We start from the raw sequence: 24,676 nt of genomic DNA on the forward strand, positions 1-24,676 counted from the left end.
GATTTTTTTGTGTCAGTGGAAGATGATGCTTGTCAGATAACAGTTAAATGCATTAAACTCTGACTAGTGCTGTCGAAGTAAGCCTGGAAATAGAGACCAACTTCTTCTCAATTTTCCTGTATATAGCATCAGCTATTTTAGATATAGAGAAATTAGAGATCATTTAATTTTAGCACATTGGAAGGAACATGGGTCAATAGTAGAAGGCAGTAATTAGGGAGAAATCTCCCAACAAATCTGTGTGTTGCAAGATCAGAAATATCAGAGAAGTACAATATAGTCCAGTGGGAAGAGAAATGCAAGTTATTAAATGAAGTTACTAAAATTGAACTCCCATACCCATGTAGAATTGTGATTTTGGAAAAACGTGTTTTCTTAACAACCTCTCCCTTTTCCAACAAATACCCTCCAAAAATAATATGGCTGGTAAGGGAGACAAGTCTATTATATCCAATCATCTTGTGAATCTGAACAGATATAATTTATCCTAGCTAGAAGCCAAGTTGCTGTAATTCTATTGATGATCAAATTTGTTCAAGTAAAACCACATAGCAAGAAGAAAATCTCATGTAGTTTGAAATGCATTGTAAGACCTAGAGACAAAATGTCAGTGCACACAAATGGAAGGGAGCACATTTTGCAGTTACCATAAAAACATTTCCAATACAAAGGCAAGAATGCCATCACAAAGGGTACGACGCTGTGCTTTCAAGAAAAGCAACCATTTTGCAGAACTCCAACCCTCTTTCATAGTTTACCAAGAAGTTTCATAAACGCTGTGAATGTGCCGATGACAATGACGGCGCAGGAATGTAGGAGGACTCTGTGTCTCTTGAACGTGCTCTCAAAGCGAGATTCTGCAGGAGAGGAGCTTGTGATGTGAGGCATGAACGGACAAAAAGTAGAGTTAAAAATAAACGCTGAAGTTTAGTGCCCTGTAATCATGGTGAGGACAGAAAAATAAGTGAGCACAGAGAAATAGGCTCTCAAAGCCACCGCACTTCAGAATAAGTACTGTTATTACTTATGGGAACAGGGAATAATGGAAGCTATTGCTTTTCTGAGTTCACATTATATCCTTTTCCCCTCTGTCCTGAATACAGCAAAACTTTCTTTTAAAAATACTTCCCTTTCAAGATTTTAATTAAATTTTAGTTTTCTGGTGTGTATGATGAGATATTGAAAATATTGATATGAAAATCAGAGTGCACTAGCATATAAATGTCCATATTTTATCATTTCCTGTTAAAGATGAGAGAAAGTAAAACCAACACAATCAGAAACTTTGAAACACTGAGACACCAGGTGACAGAGCAGTCAAAATAATAAAGAAGTTAGGAATGTATAAAGCTTTTGAATGCAAGAGTCACATCAGAACAGCTGAAGAGTTCAATAATGAGGAACATTATGGTTTTAGATGCCTGTTTAGGATTTCATCACCTCTAAATGAAGTACAAAATTCTGCATTTGGAATTCCCCATTGTCTTTGCACTTGCTTTAGGCAACTTGCTTTTGTGGTTGTGTAACACGCATATCGGAGGATCCTGCACTTTTATGTGCTGGAATGATGATGCAAAACTTGCCAAAAACAAGGCAAAAGGGGTGTGACGGGTTCATCTGTACCGACTGTACCTGTTAGAGTACCGTTGCAATTAAAAATATGCAGTGCGCTGGAGAAGACGACAACTTTTGGAAACTGGGAAAAGCATTACAGCAGGAATTCAAATACTTGAAATGCTAGTCCAAAAAGGAAATGTCATTTTACGTGGGATTTAGTCCCTCCTTCTGGAGCTGAATTGCATAATGGAAAATGTTTCTAAAATACTAAGTAGTAGTGTCACATGTTTAAGGTTATGAATACTATCCTGACATAAATCTGAAGTATCAGTGGGCTTCTGTGCAGAAGTCAGCGAGGGGCTAGAGGCTGCCTTGAGCTGTGGTCTGGTGGATGGGCTCTAATTCCACTCATGGTGGGTTGGTAACTGACTATTATACAAAGCAGAGTGGCTTCAGCTAGAGATACTGCAATAATCCCAGTCCAAAACTCCACATAACACTATTGTCAGGGTAGTCTTGTGTAAGAAGTCAGGAAAAGTGGCCTTTCACACATCCCAGGCCTTACGAATTAACTGGGAGACGGGTCTGGAGTGGGTAAGGCACTCTGCTTTGGGTGGGTATTTTGCTTCTCAGCTTCACAAGAAATCCAGGGGTTGCAGGTTTGTGGGGGTTTGACTTTTTGTAATCCTAATACAGATTATAAATATTTTTGATATTTCAAATAAAGTTTATTAGATGAGGAAGAAGATTCCTAAAAAATGCTGATCATAACATCAGTGAGCAAGAAATGACAATCGAGTCATGGTGACTATCAGAGCATTAGAAATCTTAAAAAAGAAAAGGTAACTGATTTATTCTGGATGAGCATGAGTGGTATTTTTAGTACTGAAATATCCAAAAGCAAAAACTGCAGGAAGGAAATGCAAAGAATGAAGGGCAAGTAAAACGTGAAGGATCTGGAGGTACTGGTTGTTAGCATGAGTTTGAGGCTATGCTATCTGAGCAGAATGTACCTCTAAATCCTGGCTTTCATTTAGTTGCTGAGCAACTTATTTTGTGACAGTATGGTAATTGACTGGATAGTGCAGTTTATTCTCCATGAGAATGTGAGTTGATATGAGACTAACCCACCATTAAGCATTTGCTTGTCAGCTCAAACAGGCTTTTATTTAGTAAGTAAATAATGACAGGCAAAGTAGCCCTCCTACAGTAAAAACTAAAAATTAAAACTCCAGTGGATGCTAAAGGATTCATTTTTCATTATGTCAAAATACAATGGGTACACTCACTATTGTTCTTTTAGCATTGTAAATTCATCTATGTCTGAAGACAAAGGTAAAATCCTTAACCCCCCTATTGAATGAGTTTGTCCCCTTGTTTATTTTAAACCTATAATATTTCTAAAGAGATCTGTCCTGGCAGCCTGTGTGGGTGGGGAAGGAGATGCTAAAACCATTTTTTTTGTGAACAGAAAATATTCTTAATTTGTAACATAAGGTGTCATAGTTGTTCTAAAGCAAGACCTGCACGTAGCCTGTCATGAGTTAATGCCAAAGCTGGTTTTTGTAGCCACTATTTCTGGGAGAAGAAAAGACATCTTAATTAAACTCTGCCTTTGTTGAGGACATCAGAAAAGCTACTGACAGAGTGTGTATGCCAACTGCAATCATGGATCCTGCTGTCGCCACTGACGAGGAAATAAAAACAATAAAAGCAGCTGCAAGTGGCTGCTGTCACACAGGTTGCTGTGGAAGGGAGGCTTGAGAAATGTTGCTTCGTCCATTCAATACAGTGTCTTTTAATATTCAGTGACAACCTTTAATAACAAGTCAGAGCAGTTCTTCCCATGGTGGGGCGTTGCAGACTTGGCATGCTGAACTATTCAACATCACAAGTCAAGGTGCAAAATAACATAAACAAAAATCATTAGAAGATGTTGAAGTGGCCTTTGATTTTGATCCATGGTGAAGTTTGCTGGTTGGTTGGGTTTTTTTTGTTTTTCTTTTTTCTCCCTGAAGTCAAAGTGTTTAAAATTAAATAGAAACAGTATTTTTCACATAACCACCTCGCTGTGACAGCTAGGACTTTAAGAGAACTAGTAGCAAAATATCTATACTAAAATCTTGAGAGCTGGGAACTCTTTGGTGAGACCATCTACTCTCATTCTGTCCATTTGTGGTTTATTATTTTGCTGTATTCTCTTGCCATTCCCTTTCTCTTTCATGTGGGAAGAAAAAGGCATGCGTGGGGTGTAAAGGCTGAGGGTAATTGTTGGTCTGTCTACTTGTATCACCACGATAGGAGGTAGAAAACATATTGTATCCAAGGCTCTTGTGGACAGGCAGCATCAGTCTTCTGCTGGTGTTTCTGGGCATTGCTGGTTGCTTCTGCTTTCTAGCAGACATTAAAAAAAAAAAAAAAAAAAAAAAAAAAAAGAAGAGAAAAAAAGAAAAAAGGTGTGGTCAAGAAGGATTTGAGAAACTTGTTTGTAGAACATGTGAAGCTGAGACTGTTCCTGTGATGTTATTAAGTAACAGTGAGTAGATAAAACACTAGTAATACAGGGACTAGAGGATTTCTCTTTTCTGCTTGCTGCCTAGGTGTCTCAAAAAGAACCTGAAGGAGTCATTTATCTTTCTGCAAGGAGAAGAGATAAATTCATTGCCTGACAGGATTGTCTGCTTCATTGTGGAGATATTTACCTTGAGGCTGTATGGAGTAGTCTTTTTGACTGTTGCATATTGTGACTTGCATTGGGATTGAGTCATTTAATGCAACTCCATCTCTAAGTCTGGGTTGCTTTTTGGCTAAGATCAAAGAAATACCATATCTCATTGTACAATTCCCCCAGTTTTTTGAGCTCTGCTCAGCTAAAACATTTTGTTGTTATTTATTTTGATTTGTAGATCTGAAGTGCTGTGGTATAAATATTATAATTGAGAACAAGTAAAAAAATGCATGATTAAATTACTTGTCAGAAATAAAAGTTTTAATCTTGCTATGTAGAGGTAGGAACTTAAAGCAGAAAAGATGTTCTTAGGAGGGAGGGTAAAAAGTTTTCTAACAATACACAGGAAAAAAAGAAAAAGGAAGCTTCAGTTGCTACATTTCAGGGGAAGAAAAAGACTTTTTGACATTTATTGATCTGCAGAGACCTACTTTACACAAAGTATTATTGAATATCACATTATTAGTAGTAAATTCCAGCCTTCAATGAAACATTCAAGGGAAAGAGCCATGTTTTGGGACAATATTGTTCAGTTCTCTGGCAAATGAAACCATTAAAACTGTATAGAAGTGAGATATAACACACGACTAATATCCTCTGGTCTCATGCTGTAATAGTTACTCCTTTGCTGTGTTTGGACTTGAGTAAACAAATAAATGGGGGATCCATACCCTGTCTCAACACACATAGCCTGAAATGCTAGCTGAAATGCATAGCTATCCACAGAATTATTTTCATTCAGATATAATTTTGAATAGGTGGTAAACCAGGGTTAACTTTAAATAATGCTTTTAGTGGAAACGTAGACAAACGATGGTGCAATTTCTTGTTAAGAAGTAGATTTTATTTGTGAGTTTAGAAAAACTGATAGAACAAGTATAAAGAACAACTTTGAAAGTCACTTCTACATTTCACATTTTTCCCTTGAAGTAGTAACTGGTGATAGGGAGTTGACTGTACTTTACCTTCCTATGATACTTCTTTGAGCTAGAAATGACGATAAACAATCATTTATTCATGATTCTTTGGGTGTAGGAACTGTTTTTCAAAATATTGATATTTTTTCTCTAAATACTTTTTAAAGCTCTATTTTTAATAATACTTGTTATTATTTTTCTTTAGTTTTTTAAGAAATTATTTTAATATGTGTAAAGCAAATATGTTTAAAATTGTCAATTTGGAAGTGCACATAGAAAACATGAGTTGATAGCAATAGCGCCTAAGAGGAACTCACTTTTCATTTTTAAATTATGAAAATACTTTTGAGTTGCCCGATGAAGTTGATTGAGACAGTACATTCGAAGAACATACAGTTTATTCTGTTTATAAATTTAAAAATATTTGTTTCTGAGTATTCTTATATAAAGACAGAGATACTTTTGCTAATGTAAAAATTCAGAGAAAAAAAAAATCCAGTGAAAAAAAAAATTGTAATGTACTTACATGTTGATCATCAAATGTTTATTTATCTCCATGCCTCAAAAGTCTTACAGTGTTAATAATTATAGTAACAGTCTTTATTATATTTACAGTTTAATCTTATATTTTTAGTATAGATGGGTTTATTGATTAATACGACTTTGTAATTTAGACATTCAAGAAAAATTTTTCATAATAATTCCATGGAACTGAACCTCTATAGAAGACTTCAGAACATTCCATTCACAGGCAGGATTTTTTTAATTAGTGTTTATTTTCACCTCCCCTTAGAGTACTGTAAGTAACTCAGCATGATTTATTGTGAGAGCAATTATACAAAAATTCAAGGAGGATTTTATATTGTGGCCACAGGGTTGCATGGAAATCATTTATGTCTTCCTTAGAAGTTCACCTGTTCCTTTTATTACGTGTGTATCTCAAAGTCTTTATGATCTTAGTTCATTACTGCGGAGCTAAGCTTGATACAACGTAGATGCTTTCAATGCCAGCATCCCCACAAGTTTATGTAGTGGCTGCCTGGAGTTAGGCCTAATAGTTGATGTTTAACAATATTACTACCAATATCACAGAGAGGTAGTGCTGTTGATATTTTTTAAGATGGGTTGTCCTCTTCCTCAGCACTGAACCAGTTCTGCAGCTGCTTAATTTGTGATTTGGTAAGGCACCGTCCTTGAGATGTATCATAAAGTTGTGGCTTGGCAGGCCCTGCCCAATTCCTGGCAATTTTCATAAATGCAGAGTATTAAACAGGGTATCTTAACTGTTCAGCTACCCGAATTTCCCATATACTTTTGGCTTGCTAAGGGTTTTTTCAGGTATTTTCCTCTGTTGAAGGAGGTGTGTCTTGCCCTGACTATGGATGTTATTCTCTGGGGGGGTAGGGGAGGACAGGTGAATTGTACCTGCTTCTAGACTGGTAAAATACTTTGGGAACTCTTCAGGTGGGATGGTTACAAAATATTACACCAGAGAGTGAAAGGAGATAGACCTTTTCCTCCAAGTATCCTTAAAAGTTATGTGAAGTATAGTAAGTTACTAACATGTATGAAACGAGTAGGGTTTTTTAAAAGTTTTGTTAGTTTCTGTAAGGCTCTATACTTGTTGCTGAAGTCTAGAATTTTTTTGCAGGGCTTAATCTGGTTTAAATCTTGTGACTATGGGTGTCTGGGATGTTCTTTTTTTTTCTGTATTTTACCTGTGTTAATTGTAATGAAGGATGTTGGAAGCAGAGAACAGGACATGCAACTGGTGTAATAATACTCTGTGGTGAGATTTTTCTCCATCAGGACCCATCCTGTTGTAGTACTTACTTTTAAGACAGCAATGCTACTTCACCAAACTTCCTCCTACAGTGAGAGAAGCAGGGATAACTCTTGGAAAAAGTTTTGAGGCTAGTGACAAAATATGTTTGTCTTTCAGATCCCCAGCTCAAGGGTATAGTGACCAGGTTATATTGCAGGCAAGGCTACTACTTGCAAATGCACCCCGATGGAAGTCTCGATGGAACCAAGGATGACAGCAGTAATTCTAGTAAGTGACTGCCCCAGGGGAATGTCTTAATTGCACACACAGATTGCATCGCGCAGACACAGTGTTAATGCCTTTGGAGGGTTTCTGAATGTGTTTTGTTGAAAGGAGGAGGGTTCTGTCCATTCGAAGCCTAATGACCGCCAGCATGGCTCATGCAGGATGTTGGCCTAAATGTGTTACCTCTTGAAGGGGAAGGCGTAAGTGCCAATGGACCTCAGGGGTGAGATATTTAGGCCAATGGTTGTCTTCCATTAATTTTATAAAAATGGTAAAATTATATTAAAATATTTTTATAAAAGCTATTTGTTTAACATACAATTTTTAATCTTCAAATTAAAAGACAAAAGAGGTAAAAAAAAAAATTCTTGAAAAATCTGATCATATAGGCCCTGATTCAGCAAAGCAAATAAGTGTATATCTAACTGTCAAAGTCCTGCTTAAAACACATGCTGAAATTCCTTGCTGAATTGGGGCTAAAGATCCTACAGTCCCTATACCAGCAAGAGTTCCAATGGTTTAAAGAGAATTTCTGCCAGTGTATGGACTGCAACAGTGGCAGTTTTCAAAAATACTTCAAATAAAAGTGGTCTTGAAAGGCCATGTGGGTCACTGCTTTGGTGTTCTTGTCCTATGATACTGCCACGTATTGTCATTCAATGAGCATATATATGTTCGATAACCTCACCTGCAAATGTTAACTAAGCAAACCTATTCTCACTCTAGAGAGAGTTGATTTTTAATTTTCTGTTTAGCAGAGAACATTTATGGTTTGTTTATTCTAATGATAATGACATATTTAAGTAATGTATTTCTGTGTGATCCTGAGGTCTATTTTAAGCATTTTTAATACAAAAGACTTATCTTCTTATTATGCATATACAAATGAGCCTTTAGTTTCCTCAACAGTGTTGGAATTAGGTTATAGAAATTAAGGGATTTGAGGTTTCTGCTTTACTTTAGTTAGGTACCTCTTTTATCTCTTAATGCATGGCTGTGTTTTTTAACACATTTCATCAACAGATAGCATGGTCATCTTTTATTGTTCTATTTTTTTAGAATTGAGAAAAAAAATTATTAATCTATTTTGATGTGTATTTCTCTGCTTGTTTTCAAAGTGTTTTTCTCCCTCCCCCATTCCTTGTTTCTTTCCTTCCCTCAGTGTGTCCATGTCTCATGCCCACTTCTGTACTGGACTAGATACTAAGACCTTGTACAGACAAGATGGTTATTGCTTTTTATAGAAGTTTTGCCTATATGAAGTCCAAGAAATGTATCTTAGCATGCAAGCATAAATCTCTCTTCCCTCTCCTTTTCCCTCTGCCCATGTCTCTCTTATTTTCAGCTTCAGTGAGGAAGTGTGTATGACTGCAACAATTTTGGAATGTTTTAATGTTATTTCTGTGGTTGTTCTGTTTGTTTTGTTGTTGTTGTTTGGTTTGTTTGTTTGTTTTAATCTTAGAACTCTATAGATTTTGAATCTGCAAAACTAGACTATAGTACCTTATTTTCCCCTTATTTTCCTCTTTTTGCTGTTGTCAGCTTTACAAATTTTTTTTTTTTTTTTCTGCTTACTGTGCCATTTTCCCTTTCTCTCTCTTCTTCCCTGCCTTTCTGGATTTCCATCTGTCTACCTATCTCTCTTATTCCCGTTGTTCCAAAATGCAGAATGCATATTCTATATTATAAATATTTTGAAACATAAAACTTGTCCAAACTCAACCAAATACCAGATAGCAGTATTGCATTTTTGGGATAAATATTGTTAGACAAAATTGTGGTTTATTTCAACATGATTTTTAGGCTAAAATGAGTTCTTTCCATAAAGGGGTTTTTCTTTAACTGGTGTGATTCACTATTTGTTCACTTGTCCAATTTTACAATATTGTTAATAAAGACAGTTTAGACCGTAAGGATATAAAATTAATGTGTTTTCCAGGAAAGCATAAAATCTCCACCTTAAATTTTGCTAGTATATATGTATCAACACTATATTAAGAGCTGAAAAGATTGAACCATTTGGTATATTCATGAATATATGAATATGAGTCTATTTCTTTTGTTCTGTCAGTGTATCTCCTCAGTTCTTTTCCCTTTCCACTCTGTTTATTTCCATTTCCTGATGAACTTTTGTTTCCTATTACTTTTCTTTATCACAGCATATTTTGTTTTTCCTTTTACCTTTTACTTTAAAACAATAATTTTCTCGTGGGTAGAATTCTGAGTACTTTGATCTTTTATTCTGTGAGCTCCTTATCGTGATAATTTCTGTCTGAGGCTTACCGGTAAATAAATTTTGGCAGCTGCCAGAGGGTGAAAATTCTGCTTCTGACCATGGAGCTTGCAGGCTGCCTATTTAAGTTGCCCAGCGGGTGAAGAGGTAGACATATATTAGCTGTCAACAGAACAGATGTTATACTTACCTTGATAGCGAGGATGACTTCCATTTGAAGTGTGTTTCTTAAAAATGGAGGAAATGCAGACTGCCAAAGGGCGTGCATCTCTGCCAGCCTTCCAGCTGTCTTCTCCACTATTCACTGTCCCTGAAGCCTGTGAAGTGTCCTCCTCATGCACTGACCATCTGAGTAGCCGGGTGTTGGAGAAGCCAGAGTGAGCATGTAGCGAAGGACAGAGAAGAGGTTTCATTTGTGTCTCCAGCAAGGAAACTATTTGAAGCTTAGTTATGCTGGTACTTTTGTGTGGTTGCAATTTATTCTGTGTCAAGCAGTTGGACGAGTGTTTGAAGTTAAAATTCCTTCAAAATGCAGGTATCATTTTGTACTCATATGTGTGTCAGTAAACATGTTACACACTATTGAAGTCACAGTGTTATAGAAAGGTAGTGCAAATTAAGATTAAGATGCAGCCTGTTCAAGTTTGAGTGGTTCTGTTTGCACCCATTTCTTGTCTTTGAAGTTTATCTGTAGTCTCTTTAATGTGACTTCTTGCTTTTATCTGAAGTCAAAATAAGTTTTACCAGTAGTTTGGGTCAGCTGCTATTGTGCAAGACATTGTCCTGGCTTGCCTTAAGCTTGAATAAAGACTAGAGTCTGCAGAGAGAGATGGCAAGATTTTTAATGTATTGTTGTGCACAAACCCTTGAATGAAAAAGGAAGAAAGATGTGACTGCTTGTAATTGCATCCCTGAACGTACTTTCATCCGCTCATGTTGGTGGCCATGCTATTAGAATCCAACCTAAATAGACTGATGGATTTCTGTTCATTGTTGTAATCTCTTTTTATAACTTTTCTTAGTCAGTGATGTTTTGTGACATAGTATGACTTAATGCACCTATTGGTTAATGGTGCTGAGTTTCCTTAAATCACATCACCAGACCAAGGTGGTTAGCTTAAACCATCTTGTGTGCACAGTGTATTTTTTTTGCCAAACTTTCAATGACATGTGGAAAGATGTTTTATTACATTGTACTAGTTCTTTTAGCTGTTTTTCTCTTTTTCCTTCGTCTAATGCCTTACAGTTTCTGGTTTGTTTTATTAGCTTGCTTGTATTGAAAGCAGGAATGACCGTGGTTAAAGCTGTAGGCTTGGTTACTGAGGTCCTGCTCAGTGTAGTTGTCCCTCTCCAGCTCAATTTTTCCTGGATTTATTTATTTACAGCAGTTGTCAGCATTATTTGATGTGAATGGAACTTGCCTCAGTGTTGTCCATGGGCCTCATCACTAAGAATTAGGAAAAACAAGCTACTACACAGAAACTGTAAAGAAATAGAAGAGATTTCCATGTTGTGCTTGTAGTAACAAGCCTTACATTCCCCTCCTGTCCTCCTCCCCACCCAAAACGACTAATTTTCAGGCTTTGATCGGTCTTCAGACTTTTGGCTCATGAATGCAGGGTAGGTTTAATTGGAAGACTAATTGATTTGGGAAAGAGGCAATTCTGATTGTAGCTTTATTTCATAAACCAATAAATGCCAAAGTTAACATTACCCAAGCAAGTTAGATATGGCTGTGCAATGCACATCTCTAGCTTAATTATGCAGCATCATGCTTTACTTCCTTCATGGCACTTGATACCTGGTAGAGTTACTGTTCAAGAAACCATGCAACCATTTAACATTCTTTTATTTTAATCTTTTAATGCATGCTCCTAATGCTCTCTTTATATCTTCCAAGTTGAATATGGAAGTATTATCTTTTAAATGTCTTTCTAAAGTACCTACCACTATCATATTTTGGTTTGAAGATATTAATAAAATAATCTTCACGGTGCCCTTCTAAGGTAAAGGAGATAATTAGACAGAAATAAAGCACATGAAGATCAAAAAACAACACATGCAATGCTGTTAAATTTGGATTACTGAGTGTTAAATTTGGATTACAGAACTGAAATACTTGCAGTTGGATTTTTGCACTGGTTTTTATTGTAGTTTGTCTTCAAAGAATTACACAGGCATTTAGTCATCTATTTACATCACCTTTGGGAGTTACGTAAGCCTGTTTCTCCCATCAGTATAATCTTAGGCAGTATGATAGGATCAATGGAGGCCACATTCAGCCACACTAAAAAGTACATTTTAATTAAGTCTTGTGTAACATCAGGCAAGTAGAATGGGTTTGCTCTGTAAGAAATGGATGGACGGATCTCTGAATACCAACCTCCCTGCACTCATCACCAATCTAAACGATGTTCTGATGGAGTCGTCATTTTTGCCTGTAGGCCTACAGATGGAAATAAATTAAATAGTTGCCTTGATCTGATTGCAGATTTTGTGCTGTGGGAACTTTTGTCAACTGACACCAGGGCAGTGCACAGGCAGAACAGACATCAAGTTTATAAGCCTTAAGCAATTGGTCTCTCGCAAGCTTCTTGAGAAAAACAGTGATCTGTAATGGCAATTTTCTTGTAGCTGCAAGTTAGTCATACCTAAATAGACTTTCACAAGGATAGGAAAATATCTGATTTCAGGCATTTCAGATTTCAAGTTAATAGACTGTGATGGTATTACATTAAAAAAAAAAAAGAGGAAAAAGAAATGTTGTGGCTTTGTGTTTTGCTCAAGGAAGGAGTTATTACTTAGCAAAAATTGAACTTTAACCATGGCTAAAACTTTTGGAGAATTAGAATCCAACTCCTATTTGTTCCTGCAAATCCCCTCCACGACACCTAAAACAATAACTTTTTTCATGCCAGTTCTTCCTGTTAAGTGCCCCCCATCCCCATTTTCTGATCTTTTGTGTGGTGGGAGTAGGCTTTCAGGCTTAGGAGAAAGAAGAGAAACCATTTGCTTTGCAGTCATGGTTTAGCCAGCATACAAAGCAGCTTGAAGGGAGCATGCACAGGCTCAGCGCTGACAAGGAGGAAGGGTTTCACTCACAACGGTTTTGTCGATTGGGTCACTTGATTTCCCTGATGTTCCCACGTCCTATTTACAGTTCAATTTGCCAGGCTTTATACTTAAGCAGACAGCATGGGAGCACCGAGCACCAGGCAGAATTGTTTCCTGGGCTGTTCTAGCGTGCTCCCTCTCTCAACTCATCTGTGGACTCACCAGGCTGGGTTTAGGTATATAAAGATGTTCAGGGATCTCACTGCCTACTTGGTTTTGGATCAGTGTCTTAAAGATAGAGAGAATCTGGAAGCGTGGTTCTTTTTCGCACACCCCTCGAGTACGAGCATAGCTTTGGCTGTGCACTCCTGAAATGCCAGAAAACTCTGGAAGGCTTTCTGCTTTTCTCAAGGCAGATTCTTGCTGGAGTGGGGGATAGGACAGGTGACACCTAGCAAGGTTTGAAATGTGCAATTGGGCACAGAAGTCCTGCTCATTAGAGTACTGCACAGCCAGGTTTGGAAAAATTGCTTTTCCTTTGTCCAGCTTCAGAACACGTAAAAACCACATGCGGTGCCTTACTGGTGCATGTTTTGCTGACCTCAGTATGAAGCACATTGCTGAACATTTATCAATCAATAATTGAGCGTAGACTGGCCTCTCTAGTTGCACTCAAGTTTGGAAGATTTTTGTGGAAGTTACTGAATATTCTGTATGTGAAGAATTACAGCATTTCAGATCACACTCTAAAATTTTATGATCTTAGACTAATTACAGGAGCTCTGACAATCTCCAATTAAAACTTGGTGGCAGTAAAAGATGCTTTCTAAATTCACCAGCAACTATAAGCTGCTCTAGTAATTTTATAGGTTGAATAAAACACTGCCATGTTACAAGCCTCTAATTCTTCTTCAGTCGAGGTTGGTTTTTTTCCTAGCTTTGCTGCTTTATTTTTATTGGTAATACAGCAAATGATATCTATGTTCCAGAAATTTTGACCGAACCACTACGATTTGGAGTTTTCATCAGCAGTTTTCCATGGCTGAATTTTCTTTTGTGTTCACCTCTTTTCTTTATACAAGTATTGTTTGTTTTTCCTTCCCGGTGTCCTCTCAATTGTTACTGCCCTCCCTCCAGCAGGGTGTTCATATCCAGAATTCCTCCTGGAATTCCTTCTAGAAAAAAACCCTTGCTTAATTGCCATCTGAAACAGAGTTTTACTATGACAGTCTACCCCTCTACCACCCACAATAGTGTTTTTGCTGGCTTTGACATTGTTGCATTCGAGAGTAATGGCTGACTGGGGTTTTTTTTAACTTTCAAATTAATATTGCACATTTGAAAGCCCTCAAGTCGTGCAGTGTTTATCCTATATACTCTTGGGATATCTTGTCTGTGAGTGCCATATTTCACTGATTTACACTTATTTTGTATAGATTAGAGAGGAAACCCACTCAGATTAGAGTCTGTACCCACTATTTCTCTAGTGAACAGCCCAGTAAGATCCTAGCATGATGGAGACTTTTGGAAACCACAGAAATGAAAATGCTATATATTTGTGCTAATTCTCATCTGATGTAATTTCTTCTATTCTAACTTGTAAGCCCATACATTTGCTTTCTGTTCTTCCAGAGCTCTTTTGAATATATTTTTCTCTCTACAGCTGTAGAAAATGCTCTGCTATAACAGTTCCCAGCTTTATACTGACTTTGTACATTCCTAAAAAGACCTTATGTTACATATTCTTTTTCTGCATTTCAGTGTTGAAGGAAAGGTTCATTTGGGGTTTTTTTCCATCTACTTCTGTCTTGAAGTTGTAGTAGTCAACCTATGTTTTTTCTCAGTTATAAAGATTTGATCATCCAGTCATAAATTGTCTGTGGCTTTGTGTCTTTTGACCAGCCAAGAGTTTTCACAGCTTGAGAAAGTGTACTTATCTACTGCAATTACATTATCCTTCCTCTATTAATTTGGGCTTTACCCCTGGCATTCTGATTACACATAACCTCATAGGGCACACATTCTGATCACACCTGTGAACATCCTTCCTAAATTTTGAGGAACTCGCTGCAGATGTTACTGTGTTCCTGAGACTTGGCTTGGTGGAACCGTAGTCCTCCATGCCTATATCGAACACACAAGCTGCGTTTTTGGTTTTCATCCAAGGACTTGTGAATCCTTGAATCATCCACAGTGGAAATACACTTAGCATGAACTCTGGCTCATCCAGATCTTTTATTCCAAGACCACCTGATGGATGCTTTGCATCTGATTTCCTAGTATGAGTCAGTAAACTTATTACAGGTGTGTGCTGGCATAATTTTAGAAGAAGAATTGATCTGTGTCTCCTACTTATATCACTCTTTCTTTTGTTGTTCTGCTGTCAGGCTGGTAAACTCCCACTCTTCACACTGGTCTTTTTCAGACACTAATCAAAGCTGTGGCTGGTTTTGTTATAACAAAGGTATATACCAGTACTAGGGTATCTGCTGTTATCTGGTTTTGTTCGTTTGTTTCCCAGAATTTCAGTCTTTAAACATGTTCTATATTCAGCTTAATAGGATTTATGTACATTTAGAGTCAAGTACATATTTCAGTGCTTTTCTGAACTAGGATAAACCTCTGCCATTACCTGAGGCCTGTGTATTACTGCTTGTATCAAATACATCATTCACAAAAGCAAATTATAGATTTTTTTTAATTTTAAATCAGAGACCCCTAGAAAGCAAGCTTCAGTGATAGCACATCTTAATCCAAAACCATAAAAATGCCCAAGAAAATAAAAAAGCTACTTGTCAGAATCAGAGCACTATGTTTTATCTAGGATATCTCACAAATATTACCCTTATGATTAGTCTACATTGATGAAGGAACTGTTGGGCTCTTTAATTCTTTTCAGATTGCCTGAGATACTCATGTCCGCAGTGCTGCATAAATGATTACAGTCCAGTCTGCTGTGCTTTGTGTTTGCTAGTTAGCACTTGTGCCAAACATTGAACTATTGCAGGACTTATTGCTTTCACTTTAATTTTAAGGATTAACTTTAACAGAAGCAAGATTTTCTGAATTAATTTAATTTTAAAATTAAAAAAAAAATAGACAGCGTAGTTTTCTTTCTTTTTTACTAATGATGTTTATTAGATTATTGCAATAACCACAGCATATTCATATCTGGTAATGTTTTTTCTTCACAGCGTTATTCAACCTTATACCAGTGGGACTTCGAGTTGTTGCTATCCAGGGTGTAAAGACTGGGTTGTATATAGCCCTAAATGGAGAAGGTTTCCTCTACACATCAGTAAGTACCTTTCTGAACTCTGTTTCAGAGGCACAGCTGAGGTTGAAATCTACGCAGGAATGAAATGTATGTTCATGTTTAAGGAGTTCTATATTGTCTATATATGTATATACATATATTACACTTATGTACCCATGTATTTGTGTGGTATGTCTATAAATGGGATACAGTAGAAATTACTGTGTACTATGTTTGAAAGTCTGCATGTTAGCAGTCCTAAAAAACCATTCTGGAGAGCTCTTTTTCTGGTAGGCTATAGTGGTAAAGTGCAATACACCACAAAGATTATTATTTTCAATTAAATTATCCAGAATTTTTACATAAAAACCTGTTTTCTTAGTGACTTGTTGATTAGAATCCAAAAGCTGCCCCAGCAGTTACTTTTATTGACAAGACTTACAAGTGTAAGTTCCATCTAAAAAGTCATTAACAGCCTTAGAATTTATCACCATAGTCTTGTAATTGTATGCCTAGCATCATTGATCTTTTTATTTCAGATATCAGGAAAATAAAAGAGTCCTGTGAGGGACTATATCTTTGTAGAATGATCAAAGTTTATGAAAAATATTTTGACTCACAAAGAAGACTGCTGGATAAAGTGATCGGAAAGTCCTCAGATTGTTTAAAGTATTCCGAATGATTTAATGCTAATCACTCAATGTGTTGTTGTGAATATAAAAATTCTCAGTTTTGTGTAAATTTAGTGTCTTAACCTCCCTTGAAAGGCAAACAGACTTTAATATGAGCAGACAGTTCTGTCAGGTATTAACAAGGTGGCTTAAAGGATTTTTTATTACTGTATTTCTGTTGCTGTCTCTGTTGAATTTATTTACATAGTGCTTTTTTCCATTTTTACGTCACATAGTTCTTAATTCCCTATTGAGTTATAATGCACTGCTTTGTTTTCAATGTCCATTGAAAAGAAATTGGACAGATTAAGTTTCTGATGCCCTGAGGGAAAGTATTCTGTTTGTTTCAAATATACAATTGCCTTGGAAAAGATAATTAGGAAGAAAAAATGGAACTAATCTTGAATGTCAATGTCAAGACAAAGAGAAAATTCTTCCTCATAAAATGTCTGCTGGAAACTCCAGCAGTGTGATCTAAAATATTTAATTTTTTTCTGTTTAAAATAAAAAAATTCTATCACAGGAAAAAAATGTAATATTTGCTGTCAGAAGGAAGAAAACCAGAAGAAAAAACACTGTATCTATTAGAGAAAATTAATTCCTGACTTCCTAGTTACATCACTTCACATGAGGAGTTCATTTCAATATGATGGCATGAACGGTATGTGTTGGTACAGTTAAGAGTACATTGTTGCCCAGCGCTGCTTCTGAAGTGAGTTCTCAGACCTTCAGAAAGCAATACAAATTTCAGAAAAGGTACCAGCTTCCTGGCAAGAGATTCTGCACAGGGAGGGACTCTGCATGAGCAAATTCTGGCAGCCACTGGTTTTATGTATTCTTCTGCAAATGGTCCAAGTTGAATGAATGGTGTCATCTGGGAAAGGGAAAGCAGTGGAAAGTACAAGGCAAGATAAGAAGAAGTGGCTGGATCCCAACTTTGAATAGATGTGAACGTGACCCTTAGAACATCCTCAGGTATAACAAGATATTTCTGTCATGCCAGTGGGAATCTGAATTGCTTTGTTCTTACATCTTCTTTTTGAGCAACACAGATTACTTAGGTTGTGATCAGTCTATTGGATAAAAATAAAGAATTATGTAAAAGTAAAATGTAATCCACATGTTTAATGTTTTGCAGGATTGCATATTCTTCATTGCCACTAATAGCAAGATTTTCGGACTTCATATATTTCTGTGGTTACTGGTGACTTGTTAAGCACTTATGGGTTTTGTTCTGTGAATGTTATGTTTTGAGGGTATTTCACTTAAAATTTTCTTTGGAGAGTATTTTAATCTGTCACTGGTAAGGAAACAAATGTCTTTGGAATGTACTCCTTACTCTTCCTCATGTGGAGAGTGAAAGATGAGTGGTTCATTAAGTGATAAAGAAATGTGGCACATTAGAAAACCGCGTGGAAGCCTTTAGTTTTGATATGCCTACGAAATTATTTTAAACTTACTCTTTCATCAAGTTGAACAATTGTAATATTTAGTAATCTAATGCAAATTTAAAGGTAGTGATTTTAAAACATTGGAGCTGTGATACAGCTTCTATTGTTTCATATTAATGTATTGAAAACATTGACAATATATTTTTGTCTTAGCAATAGCCTGCTTTCAGCTTAGACACTAATGCATCTGAAAATAAGAAGACAAAGCATCAGAGAGAAGTCTATCTTCTCCCTGAGGATCAAGATGAAGAAATACCCTGTGCAGAATATTTTAAATACTGTCATTTGTAGAAAAATATTTTTAACCAATCGCTTTCTATTACTGTCTTGTTGGTGGTTTTCTTTGACTCTTTGTCACTGTTGTGTATCTGCTGCACCTGCAATGCCAAAATTGTATATTACATGTCATATATGTTTTTCCCTTGTGTATTTAGGGGCGGATGGGAGAAAAATGATTTCTAAGTTTTGTACACCAGCTGTCATCCTTGAAAAAAAGTGCCACACACAGTAGGAATGGTAGTTAAAATTTACATATATCTAAATATATTACCAATTTTTAGAAACATTTTTTAAAAAATGAAAGCATGCAGTAGTGACTAAGTAAGATTTACAGTCTTAGTTGAGAATGAAGTCCTGTATAGTCCTTCTCTGCACAATACCACAGTGTCACTTTTTCTATTCACAGTATATGAAACCATAGCTTGTGAGAATATTCTACCTGTTGATGCCTTTCTTCAGAGACTGAAGGCCCCAATTCAATTATTTTTATCATAAGTTTCACATGATGTTGACTAATTAAGCAACAGCACTCACAAGAAGGGTATTATGTATGAACCTGCTTTCTCTGATATGAAGTATTTGGTAAGAGGAAAATGAAGTTACAGTGACAGACCAGTTTTGCATATAGGTTATCAAATGCAGATTTGCATTGTTTTCTTGCTTTGTTGTTTTGTTGTTTTTAAAAAAAAAATCCACAACTTTTATTTAATGGTTGGTTGTGTCAATTTGAGAGTCTCGTGGGGTTTTTTTCCTATTTTTCTGCCATATTTAGGGTTTATTCAGCTAATTCACAAAACTAGAACTATGAAAAAAAGTGCAGAAATATAAGAGTGTTATGGCAGCATTTCTTTCTTGGAACACAAACAGAAAGATAGCAAATCATGTAGAAAAATCAGTCTTATGAGCTTTTCATACCTATTTTGCCTGCTGCAGCAATTGAGGTTTGTATTCTGTTCTTTGGGGATCAGTCACATCAGGGTCCCTGATACATACCATCAAAGCCTTGTCAAATAAAGGAGAAGCAAAATCTTTTGAGTTTGACAGAGCTTTGCAGAACTCCTGAGAGAAAATATCTTTTCAAAATTATAACCTTATATTTCAATGTATTTAAAGTAATTATTGAAATACCATGATTTGTTATTTTCTATCATACAAAATAGGAGAACAAGAAACTTTTTGTGTTCAGTTTTTTTCCTTGCATTTTTAAGGGTTACTCCACTTAAAAGCTATCCATGAAGCTCACCCTTTTAAAAGTTTTGGTTTATTGCATCCGACTTTATTTCTATGTGTGTATGTATACCCATACTTATGTATGTATATCCATATATTTCCGGCCACAATTGGGATATATTTATTTAGTTACAGCTTCCCAATTTTATGTGTATGTTAGTGAGCAACGATAACTATAAAACTGAGTTGAAATTTATTTTAGATGGCTTAAGGAAGTTGTGAATAATTCGGTATTTAGGACTGACTACATCACTGTGAAAGCTAGTTGGAGGAGCTGGATTTTTCTGCAAAGAACCATCTCAATTACCAGCAAGGTTTTTGATGTAATGGTTATGGACTTTATATGTTGAAGTCCAAAAATATGCCCTACTCCCATCTTGTCTTTGGAAAGGGTGGGCAAAATAAGGTTTTATTTCCAGGGTTGATCTTGTCGAAATCAAAAGGAGTGAAACTGGCTCCATGCACTGGAAAAACGAGCACAGCCACAGGGATTCTCCATGGGGAACAGGTATTGCCTGCAGCAGGAGTATGGCAATGCAGGACATGGCAGAAGCTTTTGTTTTGCTTCTACGATTTTCTACTACCATAACAGGATGAACTCAGAGGTAAAACTTATATTAGTCCATTTTATGATTCCTGTTTTCCTAAGGTGAGGATACGAGAGTCTTCTTGGATTATATCAATGAATTTCTCTCAAGAGTTAGTTGCTATATCTGGTCTACTGGGTTGGGTTTTTTTCATTCTTGGAGCAGTTGAGCAGGGTGGCTATCAGAATAAGAAAAAAGGGAAAAACTAAAATGTGGAAAAGAAAAAATTCTTCACTCTAAAACATCTTTACCTGCTTGTGCTTTCTTCTTTGTACTTCTTTTTTTAGCCATTTCTTCTGTCAGTTTTCACTGAGAGCTAAGATGTGGACAAAACCAGAAGGAGAAGACTACACCGGTGGTATCATCAGCAGCAGATATTAAAGTCATAGCAACCCACCGCGTGGTTTCTTAGTAAGGCTGTTGAGCTACAGAGATGCTTTAAAAGATGACTGAGCTTGCAGGACCAAGTCTGAGCTGCCTGGTCACCTCAGCGTGGTGTGTGGCTGGAGTTGTGTGCTGCAGCTCCAGAGCTCCTTGTCTGGACGTGGGGCAGTGGGAACCTCGCTAGGAGTGCGTAGAGAATAATGGAGAGACAAGGCTGCATTTCTGGGAGGTCTTATCAGCTCTTTAGAAAGTATTTCAGAATTAGGGATGGCATGCTACCATTTACAGAATAATCTTCGTGTAAGATGTGGGTTTGTGTTTCATCTGCCACGGTACAGTTTTGAAGGTGTTGGAAGGGTGTTGATCGGGTTGTGTTTCTGTGACAGTGTCAGTCTGTGTCACAGCCTTCATGAATGAGAGAGAACATCAACATCTGTGATGGGAAGTGTATTTGTTATATTGCTCTGGCGACTCTTACCTGACAGAAAAGCCTTTGAGGGTTTCTCCTGACATTTCAGCAGCTTCCCAGTGCTGGTATTTCCTTCACTTCTTTAAGCCCACATAATTGACCTGTCTCAAGAGAAAAAAAATCAGCCTCAAGGAAGAATATAGGAGCACAGACAGTACAGCCTGCAAAAGAGTCAGAAGTATACTGAATAGTAGAATATGGTAAAGCTTGTTGCTCTTGAGGAATCTGTGGTTTCGCGAATATAAACACATCACAGTGGAGTGTCTCCTTTAATAATATTGTGATCAATAGGAAACATGATTTTCTTTCTTACATCAGATTTATGCTTTAGCGTCTCCACTTGCTCCCATGCTCTTATCTCCCAGCATAAACTTTACTAAGACAGGGATAGGGCCTTAGCACACTTTGGAGAGAGAAAAATGGGTGAAATTAATTATTTGAAAAACATAGCTTCTGATAAAGTCTTTTGAAAACTAGTTAACAGTGGTATTTTTGAGAGTGTAAATGCACGGACCTTATGCAAGCTCCGTTAGCTAATTCAAAAGGCTTACCAGTGAAGTGCTTTCTTATGTATGAATACCTGCTTTGCATAGCCTGTTATCTTTTATTCAATTTGGTATTGGTTAGAAGGTGACAGATATTTGCTTCATATAGCAACAGTTTGTTTGAGAGGGAAGTAAATCACACATTCCAGGGCTGTTTTCCTCTGTAAGTTGGGCTGCATTGCTCAAAAGGTAAACAAGTTCAGCATGTTCCAGAAGTAGTTGAAATACACTGACAGGGAGGAGGAAAACATCTGCATGGTTTATACTTATTTATATCTGTGTTTGGAGGTAGATAATTTGTCTCTCAAGTTGCCTGCCAAAAATAAATACAGAAAATTGCTAATGTATTTATTTATTCTGTGGTGGCACTTAGGGAACGACTGATAACATAGGCCTGCTGTATTGTACAAAATAGTGCCAGATGTCCCTGCTACAGAGTATAGCAGAAAAGGGATATAAAAATGTACTAAGTCCGTGATTTTTTTCAGTGGGTTAGGTTTTTAGTACATTTTTTATTGGATATGCTGAAGCCAGTTTTCACACACAAGTTAAGGGAAAAAGGAGGCATGCACAGACACGTGGGAATTTGATAGGGCAGAAGAGAAGGGTGAAGGGAAGAGGTGAATGGAATGAGGCTGACATGAGAAGACTCTGATAAGCAGAGATTTAAGAAAGTGGGAAAATAGCACAGTTGAGCAGAATATAATTGTCAAACTCTAGGATGATATCATTGTAGAAATGTTTATGATGATATCACCATTGTTTGAGTCTGATGTTTGCATTTATTATTATCACATGCCGAAATAGCTACTATTTGAACTATAGTTCATAAACAATGCTAGTTAAAGAAATGCACTACTTTGAATATACAAAAAGGTAATGAATACTACACAGTATTTTAGCGTGGTTTCTTCATCTGTGGCAGCTGATCCAGCCTCCTGCCATCTAAATGCTATACTGGAGTTAATAACAGAATTTGACTCAAAACTTGCACTGATGCTTTTTGCCACTTAAACCAAATATGAGTGTCCTGTTTGGTTCACTAATGTCCACAGTATCCTTGACAAGACTTAGTTTAAATTTTTTGTCTGTAAGAAACACTTTCATATTTGCTTAAAATATCTGTTTTCCTTTCTGATGCTTATCTCTTATATGTACATGCAAAAAATCTCCTGATGTATGTGTTATCTCCCCCTAAGATTACAGAAATGTACGTAAATGCATCAGGGTTAAAAAAACTACTCTTCCAAATTTCTCATCAAAGCATAAAAGATCACAGAGTCAGCAGCTGCAGTTGGATATTTTTTCAACTAATAATTGTATGACAAGGACGAGTAACTGTAGGTAGGTATGCTAAAATGAAGTGATCTAATCTCATGCTTCAGGAAGTAAGATGATTGCCACAGGGATCAAGAGGAACGCTTTCCTCAATGTACGGCGTGACTTACTGTAGATGTGCTGAAGGAGGTTTGCCTCTGAACCGTTGGACGACAGTCACAGCCAAAGGCTGAGCACAGGCTTGATGGACCAGCAGCTTAATCTAGTCTGTCAAATCTCTGCTTCTGGCATTTCTGACTCTCATGGTAACCTCCCTGTATTTTTGGCCAGTGTTTGTTTTGTTGCATAAATACAACTACACTTTTCTGGATGTTTCTTTATTCCCAGCTTTGTTGTTCTTAGATGTTTGGTGTTGTTTGTAATCCTAAATGTCGAATGCTGTCTCACTGTGCATTGTAAAGTCTTCCAATACCCCTCTTGTCTTCTACTCTTTTACTTTCCTGGTAATTGTCATTTCACAAGTAAAAGGATCATGTCTGAAAGTTCTAATTTTCATTGCTATTTAATCTTGCTCATCCATTGCATAAAAGTATGAAAAGTAGCTAACAAAGATTGATAATCTTTCAAATTTTAGACAATTATCAAAAACATATTTCCAAAACAAAATCCTACTGATTCTTTCCATTACTGGTTAATGAATATTAAAAATATTGAAGACAATTGTAGTTGGATTTTATGGTAAGTTTTAATCCTGTTCATAATAAATTGGGTCCTTATGATGTAAAGACAACTTCTCACTCTGTTTTCAAGTTTTCTAGGTAAGAAACAAAAATTAACCATGTGTGGGCTAGAACAACAACAATTAGACACATGGTACTGTCTATCGATGCTGTAGATGCATAGCAGCTTCTGTTATTCGGGGTATTTCCAAAAGATATATGCCTAGATACCAAGACAGATGAGCAGAAATTAACTATGAGCTTTTAAATATAAAGTCTGTTTTCAAAAATAATTTCTGCTGAGCTGAAGAATGGCTTTAGTCAAGTAAAAATCTGCTTTCATTATGCAAGAAAAGTTCAGTATTATCTCACAGAAATGAAACACTAAAATGCATATTTTGTTAATTTTTAATAATTTCTCTCAAACTTTTAACTAACTGTATCAGAATATTCAATTTATACCCCATAATACTAACACAAAAAAGGAAAACGTTTTATTTACATATTTACTTAAGGACAATTATGCACATCCTATAACTTCAGGGAGCTTGGCAAGGCAATCTACCTATCCTATAATAAGATGATGTGGACTCAAGTATATGAGTATTAATTTATCATTTTGTCATTGAAACACAGTTCTGTAGAATGTTTGGTCCTTAAGATTGAGCTGCAAAATAAGGATGATATCTTTAACAGGTTACTGCATTGTGCAACCTTACAAAATAGGGCTTTGTATAAAAGATTTGTTTCTATAAATACCAAACATTGAAAAAAGCCATAGCGGTCTTCACCATTGCTGTAAAATGAAAGTGTCGTTTGCAATACAATAGCCATAGATGTCTTCTGTATCAATGTTATATATGTTAATGACTGATTTATAAGTAATATCCATTGCATTTTTGGAACAAAACAGGTTTAATATTATTCTTGATTTTTTTTTTTGGTCTAGTTTTACATTACTATTATATATATTTATTTTCTAATTGCAGCACATTCATTTTTTCACTTGAATAGGCAAGTATGTAGTTAAGATTGGTGAATTATAGTCAGTGATAAATTTACAGCCCCTGTAATCTTCCCATATGCCAAGTACCCCTGTGGAAAAATTTAGAATGCTTCAGTTTCTTCCTCCTTGGTGAAGCAGCTTTAGCCGTGGGCTGGATCCTGCATGGAAGCTTGACCATCTGGGCAGACCCATAGAAATGCTGATTCTGCACGTCCTGACTAATGACCCCTTACCCTGGTCTCTTGCTTGTTGGCAGAGCCTC

General features: G+C 36.5%; 1 protein-coding gene across 4 annotated transcripts in view; it reads left to right on the forward strand.

The window, feature by feature from the left end:
- The window catches only part of FGF14 (fibroblast growth factor 14), a 412,364-nt gene that overhangs the window by 302,965 nt on the left and 84,723 nt on the right, over window positions 1–24,676 (forward strand). For 3 of the 4 annotated variants that reach the window (XM_065644038.1, XM_065644063.1, XM_065644046.1), the window contains 2 exons: window positions 7,145–7,255; window positions 15,734–15,837. In XM_065644038.1, the coding sequence (XP_065500110.1) occupies window positions 7,145–7,255; window positions 15,734–15,837 (215 nt within the window). The remainder of the gene's footprint in view (window positions 1–7,144; window positions 7,256–15,733; window positions 15,838–24,676) is intronic. The other variant, XM_065644055.1, reaches the window with a different exon arrangement.

The sequence above is a fragment of the Caloenas nicobarica genome, chromosome 1 (assembly GCF_036013445.1).
Source record: "Caloenas nicobarica isolate bCalNic1 chromosome 1, bCalNic1.hap1, whole genome shotgun sequence".
In the NCBI taxonomy this organism is placed as follows: Eukaryota; Metazoa; Chordata; class Aves; order Columbiformes; family Columbidae; genus Caloenas; species Caloenas nicobarica.